General features: G+C 37.3%; 4 protein-coding genes across 4 annotated transcripts; 2 read left to right on the top strand and 2 right to left on the bottom strand.

The window, feature by feature from the left end:
- The first annotated feature begins 205 nt into the window (after window positions 1-205).
- Window positions 206-5,669, top strand: LOC147869602 (uncharacterized). The gene is made up of 7 exons (XM_087331155.1): window positions 206-536; window positions 2,272-2,368; window positions 2,517-2,634; window positions 2,749-2,891; window positions 4,194-4,281; window positions 4,372-4,437; window positions 5,046-5,669. The coding sequence occupies exons 1-7, from the start codon at window positions 416-418 to the stop codon at window positions 5,487-5,489; spliced, it is 1,077 nt and encodes a 358-aa protein (XP_087187281.1). The 5' UTR covers window positions 206-415; the 3' UTR covers window positions 5,490-5,669.
- A 323-nt stretch (window positions 5,670-5,992) lies between these two features.
- On the bottom strand, window positions 5,993-8,459 carry LOC147869601 (fe(II)/2-oxoglutarate-dependent dioxygenase 4-like). Its single transcript, XM_087331143.1, has 3 exons — window positions 7,851-8,459; window positions 6,978-7,305; window positions 5,993-6,473 (listed from the first exon to the last, which is right to left on the bottom strand). The coding sequence occupies exons 1-3, from the start codon at window positions 8,444-8,446 to the stop codon at window positions 6,213-6,215; spliced, it is 1,185 nt and encodes a 394-aa protein (XP_087187269.1). The 5' UTR covers window positions 8,447-8,459; the 3' UTR covers window positions 5,993-6,212.
- Window positions 8,460-12,675: 4,216 nt separating this feature from the next.
- LOC147869600 (mitogen-activated protein kinase kinase 1a-like) lies at window positions 12,676-18,140 on the top strand. Its single transcript, XM_087331132.1, has 8 exons — window positions 12,676-12,809; window positions 13,997-14,075; window positions 14,283-14,417; window positions 15,025-15,249; window positions 15,329-15,511; window positions 15,617-15,840; window positions 16,897-16,942; window positions 17,792-18,140. The coding sequence occupies exons 1-8, from the start codon at window positions 12,736-12,738 to the stop codon at window positions 17,873-17,875; spliced, it is 1,050 nt and encodes a 349-aa protein (XP_087187258.1). The 5' UTR covers window positions 12,676-12,735; the 3' UTR covers window positions 17,876-18,140.
- A 1,911-nt stretch (window positions 18,141-20,051) lies between these two features.
- Window positions 20,052-21,775, bottom strand: LOC147869599 (uncharacterized). Its single transcript, XM_087325928.1, has one exon. The coding sequence runs from the start codon at window positions 21,773-21,775 to the stop codon at window positions 20,072-20,074; it is 1,704 nt and encodes a 567-aa protein (XP_087182054.1). The 3' UTR covers window positions 20,052-20,071.
- Window positions 21,776-23,300: the final 1,525 nt, after the last annotated feature.

Raw genomic sequence — 23,300 nt, 5'->3', positions numbered from 1 at the left:
TATATAGACACACATACACATACACATACTACATACCGTCTACACGTATACATACGTATACGGTATAAGCATACACATATGTATATTTAGAATATACATAGACATACATATCCATAAATAAAAGCAAACATTTGCGTTTATGTCCTTTCCTCATTCCCGCAGGAAACCTCTGTCTCTCTCTGTCTCTCTGTCTCTCTGTCTCTGTCTCTCTGTCTCTCTCTGTCTCTGGCTCTCTCTCTCGCCTTTTCTCTTCCTGCATCATCGTCACACAAAATTCGATGTTTTGGGTTATGCTAAACTGCGTTTTTTGCGATATGGGTTCATTTCTGTTTCCTCAGATCCTGATCAAATAATTTCTTTTCTTTCTTTCTCCACTTCTTGTTCTCTTTGCTTTCTTTCTTGTTTCTTCTTGACTATGGCGGAAGCTGAAGAAATATGCAGAATCTGCCTCGAAACTTCGCCGCTGTTCAACACGAAAATTTCGGATTCGATGGTTCTGGATGAAGATGGCCTGATTTCTCCCTGTGGTTGTAGCGGTAATTTCATTCAAGTTTTCTGTGCAATTTATTTTCTATTGATTATTTTCTTTATTGTCTTAATAGAATTAGGATCTTCATGTTCCCTATTATGTTTCAGTAAGGTTTGATTTTTGTGACAAATTTATGCACTCAAGGTCAGGTTTCGGTTGTTTAGGGTTTCCATATCCTAATTGTTATATCTCCGTCCATTTGGAGTTCCCGTGTCAAAGCAATACGTTTAGTGTTAGGATTATGATTCTCCATGCAAACAACAAAGGGTTAAGAAATGTGCACTAATTGTGAGCATTTATGTAATTTGTTGCCATTTTGTTGTTGTGATCTATATCAGCATTGTCTTAGATCTAAAACAAAATGGTGTTGTTAACTTAGTATTTGAATTCAATCTACGAAATCATGGTTGTTTGTGAGCTTGCAACAAAACCTTTTTTTAGGTTATTATCAAACTAAGATTTTGTAATACGCATTGATTCATATCTGAGATAGTAGGGCTAGTAATCATTGTAAGTCCATCAACGATAAGCAGCGTTGAAATAATACCAACTGTGAAAACATTGCTTGTTAGAAGGCAATGCTAGGAAAACAAATCCAATTATGTGCATAGATGCTATTCAAGCAGTTCACATTTAAACATCGATGTTATAACAGAGCTCTCCAATTTGAAGGGCACCCGTACTTTTCATTTTCAAGGGTGGCATTTTCAGGAAACATTCACAAATGAGGTGCAAATTTGTTTTTACTCTTTCTTTTGAAAGGCATGTATCTAAAATCCTTGATTCACTGCTGGAGTGCAAAGTGATTATTCAAAACACCTTAAACATTACTGACTCGAAATCTTTAGATTTATATGGAACTTATAGGAGATTTTTATTATCCATTATTTTGACCAAAAACATATGACGCACTCTAAAAGGTTTTGGACAAAAATAGGTTGTTACTGTTCATTGAATGCTAAAAATTGGTAGGCCTAAAAGTCTACTAATTTTAAAGCACATTTTAGACAAAGAAATTACTATCTCGTGATCCAACATCTATGTAGTTTTATGTTTTTCGTGAGTAAATATGGTCTATATTACAGTTTGATTTAAAATGTAGGTCCATATTTTATGTTTCTAAGTTCAATGTATAGAATTTTTAGTTTTAAATATATAATTATAAGGAGAATGATATTACATCATACTAAGTATTGCACATTTTACTATAAAATATTAATGTTTTATTTTTTTTAAAGTGCAAAATTTGACTTGATATTCTTTTGAATGGCATAACATTATGTTGTGAAGGTCATTTCAAAGGTTACCTTGTGGTTAATTAAAGCGTTCAAATTTATTTCCCTGGAAAAACCAACTATTAAGGGAATTTGAACCCTCAAATTTGAAACCTGTTATAATGACTTTACTACAACATTGCATTTGCTCCGTTCACTCTCTATTGGAGAAGGAGGAGAACAATGTGTTAGTCAGAAGTTTCGCATTTCAAAAGATATGTTCACTCTAGGTGGTGGAAGAAGCAACAGTTTCTTCCTTACTGGAATCTTAAGTTAAATGAAAAACTCAAGTTTTTACAAAATATGTATAGTTAATTATGTACAGATAATGTGAGGTAATTATATAATGATATCTTTGCATAGGACAGAAGACAAGCATGTGTAAGTAGATGTCTATATTATTTTCAATTTTCTTTGGTAAATGTTTTTGACTTTCAAAATTATTTATGGGAAATTATGGTATGTTAGGAACACAAGCATTTGTGCATTTCAAGTGCTTGAGGAAGTGGCAAAGTGCAGTAATGTCAAGCAGAAGGCCTAGTGCAAATTATGGTCCAGCCTTAATGTACGGCATCTTTTGAATCCATTCTTTCCAGACACTTATGAAAAGAATCCCTTTTATATTAGTTTTTCATTTGAGTTAGACTTAGGTGTTTAGTCAGTCTAGGATGCATTCTAGAAAACAAAGATTGTAACAATCTGTCCTATAACAGATGCTCAGTTTGTACACAAAAGTTCTCCGTTGCACCACCAAGGCCAGCATTATTGTACAGGATTTGGAAGGTCCTTACTGGTTATTCATGTGAAGTTGCTGGTCTTTGTGTAGTTTTGGTGAGTTTTATGATGTATGTTGGGCAAATGAGTATCTTCTGTGTTTGATCAGCAATCTTGTTAGTGGTAATGACTTGATTTGCTAAGCATTTCCTGAATACTCGGTAATAATAGTGTGCTTGCTACTTGGTGCTTGCGGGTCATAATCTACAATCTCTACTGGAGGAATTGGGAAGTGGATTCACATTGGCACGGGAGATTCTTCCATGTAGCTTCCGTTTCAATACAGAAGAGAAATATGCATCCAAACCATGCAGGTAATCAGGAAACCTGTCTTTCTCTTAATGAGTGGTTAAGTATGCCTTCAGTTGGACTATTTTGAATATTCCATAGATAGAAAATGTAAGACTAGTAACTAATAGTCGTGGATGCCAACTAATTTATCAGTGGATATCCGTAGTATAACCATTTTGAGTAATTTAGCAAATGAAAGTATAACTACACATTTATGGGTATAAGCTATGGAAACAGCCAGCAGCATTGATAAATGGCATTGTATCATATAGCTGCTTTTAAAATTCAAATTATTGTCTTGTAAATAGCACATTAAAGTGATATGCAAGTTTAAATATAAAAACTCATGTATGTGTATATGAGGATCAAATGTTGACAATCATGGAATTAACCATGAAAGACGAAGCAAGAATAGAAATGTCCGTAACCTTTGTGTGGCAATCTCCACTATACCTCGTAAACAAATAGATCATACGAGCTACAAATAAGTAGATTCCAGATATTCAATCTTTTTAACCTTTTGACTTTTGTTGAGTTTTCAAGATCCCTGAAGCCTTTGTCAATAATAATAATGAAAGTTGAAACACATCATTGGAACTATCTGAATGGAGTTTTTGGATATATGTATCATCTCTAATTGCTTCTTTACCTGTCATAGACACTGAAATGTTTACATCGATCCTCGGACCTTGAACCATACATTCAAATCTTGTTCTAGCACTACTAGAGAGACCCTCTCAAATCATATTCTTTCTTTAAATGATAATCTTTATTTTATTTTGGCATCCCTCTTCCCTTCAGGGGATCTGTAGCTTAGGTACTTGTTGCTCTTATTTGTTTGTCATCTTCTTATTCTGTTATCGTTCCTCTTATACGTTTTGTGAAGATCTGTTTATTCCTGGTATCCAACTTTGCCCATAAACAAAAGAAACACCAGGCAAGTTTACCTTAAGCACCAATTGGTGTTTGGTTCTTGGTCCGCACATATGGAGGATATCATGCTTTTTCTTTTTTGCACCACAAGGGGAAGACAAACTTGTCATAGACAGGGTTAAAATGGATGCATGTTTCTTTATTTATTTCAGTAACACTGAATGAAAGATCCGCAGTTATATCTTTGAACTCATGGGGAAGATTTAAAATTGACCGAACATTGAACTCTCTGATTTTGCATCCAAAAGATGACCTTACAAGAGTCTTCCATCTTTCATGTTGGTTATAGCAAGATTTGTTCTTTCTGCACCATATCCACACTTCCCATGTACTGACATTAGAAAGTATCTCATTAAAATATGCAACCAATGGCCAGACATTTTGTTATCCAGGTGGGGATCAAGACGTCTTGATTTGAATCCGGGCACTTTGCTAGTTGCTACTTCAGCAATGCCATCGCCTTTCTTCTTTGGTTCAGTGGTGCGTCTTTATATTTTTGAAAGTTATCTTTTCCATATACTTGTGACTAATGTCTTTTTTCTCTTTCTCTTTTTGTTTTTGATTTACAAGGTCCTTCTTTATGAACATAAAAGGTGTAGTGGATCTCGTGGGTTGATACTAAATATGGCAGCACAGGTAACAAAAAGAAATCATGGATTACTTTTTTGTCTGAAGGAACTGTTGTCACTATCACAAAAAACATGATTTTTTTACACTGTAAGAACATTGTATTTATTCAAGTATGTGCACATTTAGCTTTTGCGAATGAAATTCAAACAATAGTTTTTTGTTAGAAAATACTATTTGAACAGTTTAATAAAACTTGTGATCACCGCATTTGGATTTGTAAGACTACTGCATTTACTAAAAATAGTCCATAGCAATGAAGGTGGAAAGTATACTTATAAAAAAATATTAATGATATTGCATTGAATAAATGGAGCTCATATACTTATAAAAAAATATTAATGATATTTCATGGAATAGATTTTTAGTGCCAGGAATACGCATGCATCAATTTTATGACCCGTCAGTTCATGAGAAATTCATCCTAATGGTGGGTATCATCAATTTTAATTATGCTTCAACCGTTATGACACTTTAGTTACGTTTTCTTCTTGTGGATTGCTCAAGAATCATTAACCTAGTTTGCCATAAAACATAAGTCAATATTTATGTGTCAATATTTACCTCGAATGTGTATGAACAGCACGTTTGCTGTTGCCCTTTGCTATTTGCCACAGGAAGACGTGATAACTGAATGGGAGAGAAAATTGCCACCAACTTTAGGCAACCCCCCATTTTTACAACGAATCGCACACGGCACTGGTGGCCCTGTTGCTCCTCATGACTGGATGATCCTGAACCGATGCTCCTTGAAAGAATCATCGTCATGTTTATTCAACCACGTTCTCGAGACAAAACTCATTCATAACAAAGACTTAGGTCAAGAATTGCTCCCAGGTGTTTTCCTTGGTCGTGACGTGTCATCTATTTTTGGTCGTGGTGGAAACGATGAGGATTATAACATGGTTTCACATCAAGTGCTTCACGGGCATGCCGAATGGTTTGTTGGGCAGCTTCAAAGCGAGGTGAAGAGAGGCCTCTGGATAATGAAACACAACGCGTCTGAAATCTTGCTTTCAACCCCACCTCATGAATTATGGCATGCCTTAATTCGCGACTAAAACTTCACAAAAGTACTGCAAATTGTATATATCATTTTATATACATACATATATTTGTATCTAGGCACAAAAATATTGTGCCCAAAAGTATGTAAATATCTACATTTCTGTAGTCTATACTCTGTGCCCTTTGTGAGCTTTCAATGAATGGCCCATGAATTCTTTGTTCTCTCCCTTGAATTCTTTGTTCACTACTTGGTCATGAAAAATGCTTCATTTTCAACAAGGTTTTCAAATATTTCAAATGCAGAGTTTGGATATTGATTATCAGACTGCTTTATGATGAATTGCAAATTCTCATCATCATCAAAGTACATCTCTCATCAAAGTATTTACTGCATGTATTATGCTATGCAAAACATTGCAAACAATTGAGTATGGTTCAATGATTCAAACTTGTCTTCTGCTCTCCCTCTGATTCGTTTAAATACTATTTCATCGGACAAGTTATCAGCAACAAATTTTACGAAGGTTAGGGATCTGCAAATATCATTGAATTTCTAAAAATCTTATCAATGAAAGCAGAACCATTCACATTTAAAATAGGTTTGTTACAAGTGCTTGTAGAAACCATATGCAGCACTCAAAGCATTACAGCATACAGCATATCTTTGATATATGTATCTTGTAGAATCCTTATTCAAGATGTAAATGCTTGAAATTGAGTTCTTTTTATTTTACAACTATATTCAAAGCATACGCGGGCCGGTTCCTTTATTGAGTCTAGACATTTACAGCGTAGTGGTAGATCTGACGATTCTCTACCCCCAAGTTCTTGAAATTGCTATCATTTCTGCTCTTGATATATCTTCCCCAATTGAAAGGTCTATACCTTGGTGGATGCTCGTCATCTAGGAGTTCTTTTATAGGAGATACATTCACCCAATGAGCAGGGTTGAAGAAAAGAGGAAAGGAGTACCTGTCCACATTCTCATGGACGACAACTCTATGTTCCACACTATTGTATTTATCATTGCTGTATACCTGAAATTCAAAACAGAACAATTTCTTAAAAACTATGATAACGGGGTCTTTCCAATAAGTTTCAAGGCATTCCTGACATGAAAGAAAGAAATACATGAGTTTCAGTGTATCCTATGGGGAACGCACAGCTGCCTTTAGGATCAGAAATACAACTGTATGTGTAGTTTGGAAAAGCAAAATAACCAGTATCAGCCTTGTAAAACTCCTATGAGACAACTCATAAGTACATACGTTTGTATCCTCTTAACTAACCAAGAAACGAAGAAACTGCATGTTGGCCTAGGAGAAATTTATCATGATGCAAAGGCAATTGTGCAAAATCCATGATGCAGGGATCCAAAAAAAAAATGCTGGCTGAAACAAATGTCTCACAGTTCAGAAATACCCATTCACTGTGCCAGGCAGCCGAAGTAACAGTTTCTTCTTCTTTATTGTGGACAAGATATGGGCATTACCAATGCTATGCGCTCAAATCACGAATTGGTTTTTTTTTCTTATACTGACCTGTATGAGATCTCCCACATTGATGACCAAAGCTTCGCTATTGGGTTCGATGCCAATCCATTCTCCATGTTTCCTTCTTACTTCCAAACCACCTACTTCATCTTGTAAGAGGATTGTTAAGGCCCCAATATCCTTGTGCCTACTCACGCCCAAAGCTAGATGGGGAGCTGGACAAACTGGATAGTGATTTAATCGGAAAAGACTCGTTCCTGACGACACAAAATGCTCATGGAATACATGTGGGGGAAGCCCAAGGCTTTCAGATATGAGTTCCAGTAATGTAAATGCTAGCTTCTCAGCTTTGGCAACATATTCTTCACAAGCCTTTCTGCATCACAAGAATGAGATTTATCACTGTAACTGAGCGAGCATTGCAATCACAAAAACTATGGTAGATAGCACATTAACAACCTGATAATCACATGGTTAAGGTGGAAATTAAAAAACGGGAACATTGGGGAGATTAATTACGAAGGTACACAGCTTGGCAAGATAATGTCTTAAAGGCATATTTAACCATGATGTTAAGGTAATTCACCAGAGGTATGTGAACTATGAAGGTACATAAATGGAAGATACAGTCTTAAAGGCATACTTATCCATGAGATAGCAGTAATAAAAATGAGAAGTGGCAGATAAATGGACAATCCAGGAGGAATAGAAACTCCAATCGAGCATCTGTATAGCTGATTACCTCAACATTATTGCTAATTATGGCACGATGCGAATCTCTATTAGAGATTTTCTCAGTCTAATGATTAATGGTGAGCTTCTTTGATTAATTACCTTAATCTCAGAATTAAATGTGAACTACTTTGGATGATTGGCTTCCTCTCCTGATCAATTGTGTATAACTATCCACTATTAACTAACCTTAACATAGGCAAGTTTGAAGGCCACCGATTAGGAAAGACTTGAACTTGGCCATCACCATCTCCATCATCGATCGGGAGACGATAAGCTCCATCAGTGACGATATCAAAGACCTCTTTCCAATCCCGAGTATTCTTTGTGAGCTCACCATCGTTAAAACCTAAAGCATTCTCAGAGCTCCTCTTCACCTTCAATTTCTCTTCGATAGGAAGATTGAAAAAATCTCTAGCCGCTTCCTTCAGATTTTGTATATAAGAAGAAGGAATTCCATGGTTGATTACTTGAAAGAATCCCCATTCCTCACAAGCCAAGCCTACTTCCCTCACTATAGCTTCTCTATCCAAAGAATCTCCTTTCACGGTAGCTTCTTCGGACACATAAGATTCTTTCACAGTACCCTGTTCCCGCAGGTGGAGAGGAGATAGGTCGATGGTAGGGATTCGATCGATGGTGGGATGGCTACGGCGATAGGAAGGTCGTTGCTCAACAGGGACGATGAAGGCGGGGTCGATTGGATGGGCATGATCAGGGTCGGTGACAAGGTCAGGGGAGGGAGGGACAGGATTAGGGTTTGGGTTAGGGTTTGGAGCTCCCATAGTTTGTGTAAAAAACCTTCACTAATTAGTACATAATGGTGTAGGCAAGGTTAGTAAATTTAAAGGTTAGGCCTTAGGATGGGTGGGGTTCATGTTCCATGTGCCCACAAAAGAGAGAGAAAAAGAGAGGTAGGGACATAGTTCGCATCCCACGAGGGACAAAGTCTCGTTAATCTTGTCCACATTCATTCACTTCTCAGTTCGGTCCGCATACGTAGAGATTTCTTATCGTCTCGGTCTCGACCCCTATGTACTGTAAATCTGTATCCATCCATCTTACCTTTGTTCCGTCTTTTGCATGTTTGATCTGGTCCCATCTTCATTCATGTAGTTGGTCTTTACCGCCACGATGAAAATGTAAGGAGAGAATAGGGTAGGGCCCAAGTTTCCCGTGCTCCCTCTCTCACTCTTGTCTAGCTTCATTAACTTTGCCTCCTCGTCCTCGTCCTCATTTTTAGATTTGAGTCGCTTTAGTGGCATAGGGTCTGCATTCTTGACTAGGTTCATGCACCTTTCGAACCCTCTTTCTTTTTGGCATGTTCGCTTGTTATAGAAAAGTGATATCAATGTGTTAAAGAATAACGTGACGTCATTGCCTTCACAGTTTACGTTTCAATCAACCAAATTTATTTTCTGGTTTTTTAGTGATGCTTGTTGGAAACCTCAAAGTGAGATGAAAACTTACAAAGAATGCTTTCGAGATGTCCACTTAGAAACTTGAAAAGGATGGCATAAATAGATGTTCCCACCAATGTCGCAAAGAGACAAAACACACATAATACGGAGTGTTGGAAGACAACCCCAAATAACACACCCAGATTAGAAGTTGTTACCCAAAATTCTTCTCATCACAAGTAGTCCAAGGTATCCATAATTATGCGTATTCAACTTATACAAAACAAGTGGCAAAGGGCTCAGGATTCTATGGTGAAAGCCTAAAGAACCAAAATAACTCTCCAAATCAATGAGTCTGAATGCATAATTGAAGTTGTACATTTCCCTCTCACACCAATAAACATCTAAAGTATTGAACTAATGTCACAAGGAGCATCACTTCATGTTGTGGTCCAAAGTACAAAGCCACCATCGTAGTATTGCATAAAGTTACTCTTTAGAAAAGAAGCATCTTTTCATGCCTTGGTTTTTTTACTCTAACATAATCAAGCACAACCCAATTTTCTAATAGAGAATGTATACATGTTGCCTCCTTCACCCCTTTTTTGTCGTGCTTCTCGTTACTCTCCATTGCTCCTCGTTGTTATTCATTGTCCTTCAATCACTTGTAAATTTTGGTTGTTACTCACATCATCGATATTGCTTGTTATCGGTGTCACCGTACCCATTATACCACACTCATTGTTGCTCTTCATCAACCGTCGATGTTGTTTGGCATTTGTGTTTTTGGTTGCACTATTTATGTGACATTTCATTTTCAATCACTGTAAGATGGGGTGCATTCAAGACGAGTGATTGTTGTAGTTAGTCGTCCATGTCCACACATCGGCAATTGGAACATATGATTGTTTTTGTCAAACACCCTTTTTCCATATATTGTGTACTCACACATGTGGCTATCCTGTTCAAATAATTTGCTTATTGTTCATTTTTTCTTTCCTGTATTGTAAATCATGGAACCCATCAAACACAATAGTGCAATGGCAAATCTTTCGAATCCTTCAAAAGAAGTGGCATTAAGTATGAATTTAAACCAGATGTAGAAAATTTGAAATTTAACACCTATATGGGTGACCTCAAGAGATCTAATGACCACATATGAACAATGCTTCACCAAACAAGAAATTCAACTTATGCTAAGCAATGATGCAACACGAGAACTATGAGGCTGGGAAAGTTCAATTGTCATTGATATTGCCAAAAAGAGTTTCCAAGAGTTGAGATATGGATGCACATAAACCTTGATCACTAACTATGATTGCATTGAGAATGAAAATTTCCACGATGTTAGGGAAATCATTTTAGATCTTCGACATGTGTTGGATGTCGCATGCTACACTAGACAAGAAGCTTTAGATCAATATAAAAATCTCATTGATGAAACACATAGTATTGTTATTCAAGAAAGGTAAACACATATTGCTCGAAGTATCGTGGTACATTTTCAATTATGAAACAAAACGAGGAGGTTGTTTAAAAGTTGGAATCACCTTTGCCTATAAAGGTTCCACTTTTCTCTCATACTGGTCGTACGAAGCATATGAAGAAGAGAATTTTTTGTTAGGCAAAATCCAACACCTAATATATATTTCTCGTTTGTGATATTTTGTGGCAAACATAATCGAAGCTTATTTTGTCCTCTTTTGTCTTTTTATGCTCTTTCACCCGAGTTTAAAGATTAAGAACTAAGAATATCTAATTACATTTTTTGATTAGGTTAGTATTGAGAGTGGTTAACATAACATTCACTTTAATGATTAACACTAATGTTGTTGGGGTAATGACCAATTCACACATGTCCCAACTTCCTACACGTGGCACCTACATTTAGAGTAAGTGTTGATTTATCCTCAAATAATGATTGCGGCATAGAGGTATTAGGAAGAGTCTTGCAAACAAATAAATAGCCCCCACGCGTGAAACCGAAGATAAAGAAACTTGGGTGCAAGGGGACACGAATAAATATGTACTAGATGGTTGGTAGGATGTTAGCTTTCATGTTTGTTGTGGTATGTACACACTATGAACTACAACGTATTAATAACCACATGTAAGGAAATGTTCAAATATCCTCGTTCGCTAAAAATGACGATTGATTGTCTTCTCATGCCAACTAGATACTTTTTTTATAAATGAAGCAAAAGAACCAATCTAAACATGTTGCACATTTTCAACTAAAATTGCATTCTATGCTGCTCACAAATTCTTGACACTTAATTGATGAAAAGGAGGCTTGGTTGATTATTAAAAACCAAGACATTGCATGCAATGCTATACATTTATAGCAATGACATAAATTTAAGATTCCATGAGAAGAATCAACAATAAGGCATGATCAATGTTGACAAGAAATATAAATAACATTGCTTAAACCATGAGTTTATTTCTTTGTCCTAGTTTTAAGGCTTCCAAAGAAAGCTTTCCAAAACTACGAAGCAATGCCCATTGTTGCGACGAACATTCAATTGATCCTTGGATACATGGTGCTGACATCACTCCAAAATGATCCCACATGGATAAACACGAAAGTAGCGGGGCGACACCATGTAGAACTCTTTAGAATTATCTATGCATGGTCTTGCATTTTGTTGTGCCCTTCATGGCATCGTACATATACTATCTCCAATAGACAAATTTCTTGGCCCGTCTTGAGTATTTATCATTATCTTGTTTGCAACCTCTTACGGTATTGTGGTACGTAACAGTCAGCAATGGTTCGGTTTGGTTTGAGAGGGTCAAAACCGAACTGTTTAATTTTTTTGAAAAGTGAACCGAACCGAACCACGAAACCGTTTTTTTTTTTCAAACTGTTAAACCATAAAACTGTTAAAACCGAGGTTTCGTGGTTCAATTTTGGTTTTCAACTTAGGTCAAAATTTAAAATATTTCATTATTTTAAAATTTAAAGATGTTCCTAAAATGTGAGAATAATGTCTGAAAATTTTAAAAACAAAAAAAAAACGCGATTTCTAACGGTTGAACCGAACTGTTTAATATGTTAAGCCGCGGTTTTGTGGTTCGGTTCAGTTCGGTTCAAACCGAACCTTTGCCGATTGTTAGTGGTACGCGCACTCTTTGAAAATCGCTAGTGGAAAATCCTCAAGCAATGGTCCTTCTATAGCGCCATTGCACAGATTCAAAGACAAACAATCGAAGTTCCAGGTGGAGAAAGGGGGGGGGGGGAAGATGAAACGAAACCCGAGAAGGTGGAAGACTTTATTACGAGAATGGGTGGTAAATAATGGCAGGTGCGGCCTATTTCTCGGAAGGAGAAGAAAATCGTATCACACAATTGTGGTATTTCTAGAAGAGAGTTTGGAGGAGATTATGTGTGTGTCTGCCTTCGGAGTCAAGGGAGGAAAATCAAAGTCAAGGAGGGAGGGGGCAACAAAAGAAAAAGTCAACGAGGGGGGATTTATTAAGTATTTACAAATGTAGGCCTCACTTATAAAGCATTGAGACCTACTTTTATAAATATTTAGTAAATCATCACAGCCACTCCCCTGTTCCTTACTCCTAAGACGAAGTCATAGAGAGAAAGAAACTCTCTCTCTCTCTCTCTCTCTCTCTCACACACACACACACACACACATAGAGCGAAGGAACTATTTGCGATGAAGAAGAGAGATACACCTCGCGGCCTCAAACTCACTGTTCCAGAACAGCAAACCCCCATATCTGATTTCCTGTGAGTGCCCTGTCTCTAGTTCAGTTCTTTTCTATGTTTTTTTGCCCTCATTAGTGTTTGTTTAATGGTTTAATTTAGCTCTTGATCTGTTTAAACATTTTGGGTTTCTTTGTTTTTTCAGAATTCGAATTTTGTTTTTGTTCCTTGAAATGAATAGGCTCTTTTTAAACATTTTTATTGTCTCTATTATGATCTGGGTGTCTTTGTTTCTTCAAATGTACTGTTTTAAAGCATTTGTGTTCTTGGTTTCTTCAAGATGCATAAATTTTAAGCAATTCAGCTTTCCTTGTTTCTTTAACTGCATAGGATATCAGCATTTGGGTCTTCATTATTTCTTCAAATGTGTAGGTTGCAATAAATTAGGTTTCCTTTGATTATTTTGATGCATAGTTTCTAAGATTCTCTTTTTTGTTCTGTTTTTTAGAATGCATTGTTTTCAAGTATTTGGTTTTCCTTATGTCTTTAAATGCATTGGTTTTAATCATTGAGGTCCTCCTTGTTTCTTTGAAAGTACAGTTTTCAAGCATTTGGGTTCCATTTTTATTTTTTTAATGCATTGTTTTAAACATGTGATTCAAGTGTTTAAGGATCAGTATTTTTTTCAAATGCATAGGTTTTCAGCTTCTGGTTTTCTTTGTAACTTCAAATCCATAATTGTGAAGCATTTGGGTTCCCTCTGTTTCTGTAAATGCAGCACTTGTTTATAAGCATTCAAATGTTCCTCCATATAAGAGTTTAAGGGTAATGGTTTTTATCCTTACAGATCATGATGCAAGTCACTGTGAAAAATCAGATTCAAGTTACATCAAATGCATAGTTTTTTCTTCCTTAGCGATCTGTATGGTTGAATATAACTCAAGTTCCATAACTGGATTAAGAAGAATTCATTGATTAATCATTTAAAGCTAAATGATAACTTATTTAAGGCGATAAGTGATTTCTACTTATACCAATGAAGCCCCCTAGGTATAACTTGTGTGGAATTTACTGGCAAGAGTTGTTTTTATCAATGGCATCTAACTACTAAATCACTTAATTAATTAAACAACTTTTAACATAAAAATTTATGAACAAAAGAAGGTAGAGAAGAACTCAAAGACATCACAAGATTTGAGTTGGATTGGGTTGAACTTCTTTGCTTTGATCACCGAAATGACACCCTTTCTCTGGTAATGGTATATAAACAGGACTGCCAGTGGTACTTTCCAAGACGGAGATCTCCTTCTCAACAAGCATGGGTTGCGTGTTGTATCAGAAGGTTCCTCTGTAAGTTTCATCAAAGATTGCATTTCTCTTTGAGTATGATGGTTAATGGAAGTGATTTTAGTGAAGTGTAAGTTGATGATTAGAAGTGTATGATCTTCTTTACATTTGTGACATGTTTAAGGTGGTCAAAAATATAAATTAGTTTGTATCTGTGAAATGTTTGAGGTTCGATAATGCATGATATGCTATACGTCTCTGATATTGCAGCCTGCAGTAGCCCAAACAGCTGATTCTAGCTTCTCTCTGGAAGATATGGAGACTGTCCGGGTTATTGGTAAAGGTAGTGGAGGGGTCGTTCAGCTCGTAAGACACAAATGGACAGGTCAATTTTTCGCATTGAAGGTAATGATTATGGTTGAAGTTTGCTGTGGTTTCTTCATTTTCTGAGAACTCTCTCAAAAGCCATCATCCAGGGCTTATTTGTATGTTGGTGGGTATAGAAAGCTCTATGAGCATAATGTATATAACCTTAAGGTGTCAATAGCGACCCATCTATGATCTTGGAGTTGGACACAGTCTAGATTCTGGATATGTAAAGGAATGCTACCCTGATTTGAGCTTATTTTTCTCTCTTTTTGTTCTCATCTCAACCATAAGTAGCAGTAATAAGGCTCTGGGTTATTTTACTTCTTGAATGGTATAGGAGCATTCTAGGGAGTCAATGGGCAGAGATTGATCCATCAATTCATGGACAGTCTTATGGTTGTTCACTATGTGGATAGCTATGACCTGGACTTAGAACTAGGTTCTCATAGCTATACAAAGGGCTATTGGCTGGTTGGAGAGTCGATCTCTAGTCACAATGTCATCATGTACATGCTCATAACACGAAGGAAAGAACTTAATTAATTTATTGATTTTCAGAACTCTTATTTCCATTCTTCTTAATAGTTGTTTAGAGGGGACACTGGTTTGGTATGCTTTCCTTTTCACCTTTTTTTTCATGCAGGTCATCCAAATGAACATTCAGGAAGAAGTTCGGAGACAAATTGTCAGGGAACTGAAGATCAATCAAGCTTCTCAGTGCCCATATGTGGTTGTCTGCTATCATGCATTTTATATCAACGGAGTCATCTCCATAGTATTGGAATATATGGATTGTGGCTCCTTAACAGATGTAATACAAGCTTTTCGGGTAATACCAGAGCCTTATCTGGCTATTATATGCAAACAAGTAAGTGTTTTATAACAATCATTGTATGTATGCTGGCCTTATGTGCATCTATAAGTCCACTGAATGATGCTCTTTCTAGGTTCTGAGGGGTTTGATATATCTCCATCAAGACAGGCATGTAATCCATAGGGACATAAAGCCATCCAACCTTTTGGTGAATCATAAAGGTGAAGTGAAAATTACCGATTTTGGAGTAAGTGCGATTCTAACGAATTCAATGGGACAAAGAGATACATTTGTTGGAACTTACAACTACATGTCGGTAGGTGCTTATTAGTACTCACAAGGAAAACTTTCTTTCATTTCCTGCATATCCTTCTCATGTCAAGTAAAATGTATATAATCAATCGAAAACGTTCCTTTTCAGCCAGAACGTATCAATGGAGGTGCATATGGTTTTGACAGTGACATTTGGAGCTTAGGCCTAGTTATTTTGGAGTGTGCAACAGGGAGATTTCCATATTTGCCACCAGGTCAAAGTGAGGGGTGGTTGAACTTCTACGAGCTTCTGGAGACGATTGTTGAACAACCTCCTCCATCTGCTCCAGCTGATCAGTTTTCACCTGAATTTTGCTCTTTCATCTCAGGATGGTTAGTTAGTAATCACTGTTGTAAGATTTTTTTATTTACATTTGAAGTCGCTTTTTTCTAATGGAAGTTGATATTGTTTTGATGCCCTCAATGAGTGCTATCATTGGGAATAACATGGCCGGGATCTGCCACATAAATAGTTGGGCCAAGAATCATCATCTATTATTCTGGTTTCATTCACACTGTTTCACTGAACTGCAATAAATAATTATATTTTTCTATAGAAGCAAAATGATTTGTGAGATAGAGCAAGTATTTGAGACTTATGTGACATGAAGCAGTTGAAAAAAGCTTATAGTTCTTCCCAAATATGACTAGGTAGCTGACCTTTAAGAAACAGTATTATTGCAGTTGTCACACGTATACATACCAAAATTTGTTATTATAAAGTGTATATATATGAATATTTATGATGTTACATACCCATATGAATCCAGTAGATGAGGATTAACAGTATGTTATTCTCGTCCTCTATGAACATGTATACAAACCAAAATAATCTCAGCTCTAGTTTGAAATACGTAGGTATCTCACAATCTCTGAAATTAGAAGTCATAAAACTATATATGTAGTTTTTGCATCACAATGAAAGAGAGAAGAAAATCTTTAGAAGTAGCTCACAATCTTTGAAATTAAAAGTCATAAATCTATCTGTAGTTTTGCATCAGAATGAAAGACAGTGAAGAAAGTTTTTAGAAGTTAATTCTTTACTAAATACCACATTGCAAAGACCGTAGATAGTGTTTTTGTAATGGTTTTTCTTTTTAGTTGCCTGTGTCAAGTTCTTGTTGAAATTTTAGTTGAGATTTTATCTAAACAACGTTAACTACAAATGTGAAGATTTTATTAATAGTTTTGTCTTAAATGTAAAACAATTTGGTAACGCAATTGCCATGAAGAGACTTGAATAATTTGGTATTCTTGTTATTGCAGAATTATGCTTATAAGTTTTACTTGAGACACCAAATTCATGATAGTTAATAAAGCTGTAGTTAACATTTTCATTGGATTTTACAAACATGTGTAAATTAATCTTTTTTGTTGTTTTGCTAACAGTATCCAGAAGGATCCTAAGAAGAGATTAACTGCTTTAGAACTGCTGGTATCTCTCTCTCTCTCTCTCTCTCAATATCTCTCTTATTTTTCGCAATGTCTGTCAGTTTCCATTGTGAATCTAGTCCTCATGAATTAGTACTGAGATTCCAGTTCTTTTCAGTAGCAACTGGAAAAACTATATTTAGAAATACTGCCTTATTATATGTTTCTAACATCCAGCAGTTTGCCATTTTCAATATAGTGTTGTGGAATTAGCCTAGGTATATTGCATCGTTAATTAATTGGAAACGAAAATAGGAAACCCTCTCTATTATCCCTTGCTTATTGTCAATCTAGTATTTTGATGGTTAGTCTAGAGATGATCCATGGAAATTTTAATGCATCACAATAGAAACGCCCCTTATGAAGTTATGTTTCTCAATAGCCCTCCGCTGCCACTGTGAATCTAGTCTTGATAATTAGGATAAAGATGATGCATGAATTTGTTAATTCAATGGAAAACCTGAAAAACTATCTTAGGAACAAAAAACTTTATGAAAGCATTTCTTCCAATATCCTTCAGTTGCCATTAATAAATTAGTATAGAGATGATGTATGGAAATTTTAGATTGATTCAATGGAAGAATGGACAAATGTATTAGGAAAGTTGTATGTTTTTCAATATTCCACGGTTGCTGTTGTAATTGTACTGAAAAAACTACATTAGGACCCTTCCCCCCTCTCTTTTCATGATTCATGAGTTGGTAGCCTAGTCTTAATGATTTGATATAGAGATGATGTAATGCATGCAATTTTATTGCATTTCTATGGAAGCCGATCACTAGGAGTCTAGGACAACATTCATGATTAGGAATGCTTACTTTGTTCTCTTTCTTTTTGGGTTCATGTTTTGCAGCATCATCCTTTTATTCGTAAGTATGAAGGCCATGGCACCAAATTGCTCGCAACTTTCCTTGAAAGTTGGTCAACTACCTCGTAGAATTTCAAGCTATATTATAAACAAAAATGAAAAAGAAAGATTTTCTTTTTCTTGCTTTATTTTTAAAGATGCACATGTCATGTGTTTTTCTGTACAAAAGCAGTCTCATATGCTCTTGTGATCAACTAATTTGTTTCGAGTGCTCAATAATAGTCACTCAAATAAGGTTCATCGCTTTATGATTAGCCTTACGACATACATACATACATACATACGTATATATACTGTTTCCAAGTTATTAAGGTTCCAAGAAGTGTTTTGACCATTCCTCCCAAGTGATGGTTTTCTGTCTAAACAACTAGAGAGGATTCTATATAAGATAAGTCTCTGGTGTTTGACAAAATATCAAAAATTGCTGTTGAATTAAAACAAGTTTATTGCTTCTGTAGATGTCATATCTTTATTCACAAAATTCGTGGATGAGATGAGAATAGTTTATTGTTGAATCATCTCATTCACTAGCACCATTATATTTTTATTCTTGGAACCGTTGGGATTTCATTTCAGGTACTTGAATTTGAATTATAGATTCAAATTACTGATTGAACATTTAGACATGGCAACATAACTTATATATTGCTCAAACAAGGTGAGTTGGTCCTCAATAGTGGGATTCATTCATTTCTAAAAGGCCACTTGACATTGCCATAGAACATCAGCTGAACCCTGCAGATCATCATATTGACCACGTAGTGTATGGACAAATAACAGCTAGAATTCATGGTTGGATGTTATATGCATAGTTAAGATGTCACCTTTAAATTATTATAGACATCAACCATTTGGCAGTCTAGAAGATGAAGTTTACCTCAAAGCCAAAGAAGAGGTTATTATACTTGGTGACATGTGGACATTACTAGCACATACATAAAGTTCAACACTTACCCTCTATGATGGCATCTAGTAAAGTAATGTGTAATGGGAGATTTGGAAGATTACGTTAAGTGATCACTTATATGGGATAGATTAGTGAGAGAGATAGGAAGAGATGAATAAAGCGGAACCGTTGATATTTTCCACTCGTGTATTGGTATGAGTTGACCTCAAATATAATTTTTACTTGAAGTCCAAAACAAAAGGCGAATCTACAACCTCTTAAACAAATCATTAGGAGAGATGTAATTAGAGACATGTTCTTCTTTAAGTAGGATTTAATTAATTAATCACTAATTCCACAAACCTTAATTTTAGCCATTATTAATGAGATATGGTTAACACACGACTTAACCGACCTAATACATACAACTAATTACTTAATCAACATATGTAGTAACAAAAGGAATTACAAATATACATACCTTTATTACTAACATGTGAGGCCAAACCAACCTAATCTTGCAATAGAATAGGGATAAGACACTTACTTAATACATAAAGTTTAAGCACAAGATTATCAAGGAGGAAGATCAAAGCTTAATGAGAGAGAGAGAGAGAGAGAGAGAGAGAGAGAGAGAGAGAGAGATTTGAAGCTCTGGCTCTATGAGGAAAAGGTGAAGAAGGAAAACATTCAGTAAAAGGTTGATAATTTCGCCTTATACTTCTTCCACATTTTAAGTGTATTTGGTAAACATAGGAGCATGCAGTTCCCCCCCCTTTGTTGGTTGTTCTCCGTTGTAAGTTGGGATGTATATAGATCCATCTCCTTGGCCTCTTTAGCGAAAGATCTATGGTTGCCCATTGAATTTTACAAGAGGGCTTTAGGAAGTATCTTGGCTTTCTTTCCACATACTTTGTATGTTGTGGCAAACTTGGTTTTCTTATCTAATGGAAGGATATTCTTTTTTGGAAAAAAAAACATAGGAGCATGCACATTTGGTTAGGGGATCTTAAGTGTATAATGACAGCTCCTATGCTACAATCCCGGCATACACCAAGGAGCCCTTGAAGTGTAAGAATAAAGAGAATCGGATGATCATAGGAATGGGGTATAACGAACCTTTATATCCTCCCAAGTATCAAAGGAACATTTTTAACTTTAAGAGATTTACACTAATTGTATGCAAGCCATTATTATATATGTGCACTCAGAATGTAGGAAAACATGAGCAAATTACCCGACGGCCTCATCTCTATATAAGTGTACTAGAATCAACATGTGGCGCTCTGAGGTTCTATAAGTTTCTATGTTTTCTTTTTATATTACAGTATGTTTACACCAAATATGTTACAAAACATGGGTGTGGGACGAGCCATGCGCTATAAAATATTGTTACGAGTTATAATGTCGGGGTCTCGGACAGTCACAGAAGTCCAGTTGTAAGGTGGAAGGTCCATCGCCCCACGGACCGTGTCCAATAAAGTCACCTCCTTCTTCCACACATACGCCTCTGAACCATTGGCCGGATCGATAGTCCCCATCTCCAGTAATGATCTCAGCTTTTCCTTATTCGCTACATCATCCTCTGCTATCGGCCCCGCACTAGACATTGGTGGCCTTAGGAGGTTGAAGAGAACAGATGCCGCATAGATCTTGGTCCTTTGCTTGGGCCTGGAATGTGCCCTGGTCGCCTCGGGCGCAGGCCCCTCTATGATCCCGATAAGCGTTTTGCAGAGCTCTCGGTAATGTTGGTCCTTAAACCGCCCATCTCGTATCCACGCCACAACCTCCCTGTTCCTGCAGCAGCTCTCTAGAGCTCTCAGCTGAAACACCAACGAAGTCCTCCAAGGCTTCACCACTAGCTCCACTAGCTCATCCACGATCGTCTTGCCGCTCCATGGATCTACTTCCGCTTCCAGAAATGGGTGGCGTCCTGGCCGTCGTGCCGCCGCCCAACTATTGCCGGGCACATTGACCGCAATATGACGGTCGTGGTCGCCGCCGCCCGACACATTCTCCTCCTCGGCGTTTAGTAGTACTTCATAATCCACCCAATTCTCAGCCAGCAACTCCAAGGTGTCAGCTGCAGCCTCGCCCAGCTTCTCCGGGCGTCTCAATTTCTTGGCAATCTCCACGAAATAAGCGACCTGCTTCTCCATCCTGGGTTGCTTAGCCCAGAACCTGGCCAGGTTCACTGCCACCAACTGCTTGTACATATCCCCTGAATTAAGGTCCTGGAAAGCCATCTCCACTCCACAAGGGACCTCGTAGATGTACTTGACCAGATCTGCGTTGCACGCGTGTATGACAACAGGCCTAATCCTGCGCACGTGATCCGTCCTGAGCTTTGCGAGTGCGAATGTGAGGGAGTCCATGGAGTATGCGGAGGCTAGATGAGTGTCAAGAGCGACACGGTAGACGTGGTCATAGAAAGCTACTGCGGCAGGATCACATTGGGAAGAACCACGACGAACCAAATAGTCTAACAAACTAGCGAGGATGCCCATTAAGGAGGCAATCATGAGGAGTATATAGAAGCCGAGCAGGGCCGGGAAGAGGTTGGGCACAAGCGCGTAGATTGATGGGGAGCTCAGGGAGGAGAGAAGGATGGCGAGACGGACGAAGGCGGCGAGAAAGATAGATGCCGCGACAAAGAAGCTTGAGGTGTGGCCAATTTTGTGAAGATACGAAGCCCGAGTGTAATGGCGGTCTTCGTGGGTGAATTGGTTGGGATGGTGACTCTCCAGGAAGAGGTGGGCAGAGGGGAGGCTCTGGAAGGTGGAAGAGACGGTGAATTGAACTGCCTGAAGAATGGATAAGAAGAAGACCAAGTAGAAATCGGCTTGTTTGAGAGAGGAGGAGAAGCCGCCAAGGAGTACTACGATGGCCCATGCGAGGATGCAGATGTCCGAGTATCGGGAGAGCTTGTAAAGGACAGCAGCCCACAAAGCCTGTTTCTTCATTTGCACCATGGATTTCTCGTAGGCAATGGCGTTTTGGAACTTGTCATGACTTATCTCTCCCTTCCCAAGCTTCTTCATCATCTTCTTCTTCTTTTCATAATATTTCCCCGTGCTTATCATACATCTAATATGTATATTACTACATTATGCATAAAGTGCGCTCCTTCACCATTTTAATATTCAAGCCATGGAACACTACAAAAGTTCCTTCACAAGATGCACTTATACACGTGGGGCCTTGAGAGAGATAAGATTGTCCCTTGGGTACCGCAGTCAACGCCTTCCTTTTTCACATTGGCATCTCGTAAACTAATGCATGATGTGAGGTTTGGAACCTGGCTGCATTAATTGGTTTGTAACAACTTGTCTTACCACTTGTGTCCTATCCTACCCTAGTAAGTTAGGAAAGGGAGAGCAAGTTAGTTAGGGAGAGATAACAACAAGAGATAAGTGGGAGATCCATACACTCAATGAAACTAAGCTAAGGAATAGATTGAGAAAAGGGGAGTGTTGTTATCGGGTCTTATAAATGGGGGTTATATCATGCATGTCGTTTGTATTTCTAGACATATTACCTTAAGTACCGGGTTGCGGAGTCGATGTTCCCACACGCAACTTCAATTCATATTTTTTTAAGGGTCGAGGAAAATGCCAATCCACAACATGTAACCATTAATAGAGTCGTAATTAGAGTTCTTTGCTTCTTTAATCTTGAATTAGGTTTAAGATGACTAGACTTACCTAATGGAAAATACTCGGGTAGTGACAGTGTCGTAGTGTATTCCGCACACTACGTGAAAACCATAAAATAATATATCCGATTTTAGATACATATAAATAAATAAATAATATATCAAAAGAATTTATCACGTGCATAAGGCAAGATTCAAACCCTAGACCTCCATGTAGATAAACCCCAACTTTACCATTGTAATAATTTATCTTTAGTGTTATATATATAGATTTAATACATATAAGACCTTTATTTACATATACCTTTATTAAAAGGTAAAAATCATGTATTCTTTAGAGTGTGAATATTTTATTTACATTAAAAGTGACTCATGCACATCTAGCGTGCATGAACCCTATATTTAGGAAATGACAAAGCATCATATGCACATTTAGTGTGCATGGACACTTAGGTGAAAAAGCATGAAGCCATGCTTAGTCTCTTCCATCTTTATATAAGGAGGAGAGAAATATGTATAAGGTTGTTGATTAATATACAAGGATTGATCAATCTAATATATTCGTGGGATTCACGAATTTTGCCATCAAAATTACTCTTATAATCTAAATATTGTTTTAAATACACTAAACTCGTGGGATTCACGAGATTGTTATCTTACTTCTCTTTCCACTATTCATAACTAGCCTTAATTTGTATTCCTCTTCCTCCTAGTCAAAAACCTCGGCGGTTCCCACCCGACTCACGTAACGATCCGGAGCCGAAAGGCACGACACAGTTGGTGAACCCGACGTGAAGACGGGTGGCAAGGAGATGGAAAATCAACCGGAGGCTAGCAACATGATGATGATGTTCGAGCGCATGCTACAAGAACAACGCGTGATGTCGGAGATAGCGGCATCAGTGGAGCGGCTCGTGCAACGAAACGGGCAATTCAACGGGAAAGACGTGTCG

This window comes from Azolla caroliniana, unplaced genomic scaffold (genome assembly GCF_043228905.1).
Source record: "Azolla caroliniana isolate FFs.n. ecotype wild unplaced genomic scaffold, voAzoCaro1.0.p SCAF_1, whole genome shotgun sequence".
NCBI lineage: Eukaryota > Viridiplantae > Streptophyta > Polypodiopsida > Salviniales > Salviniaceae > Azolla > Azolla caroliniana.
Note: the sequence above shows the minus strand (reverse complement) of the source record. Positions and strands in the feature narration are given on the sequence as shown.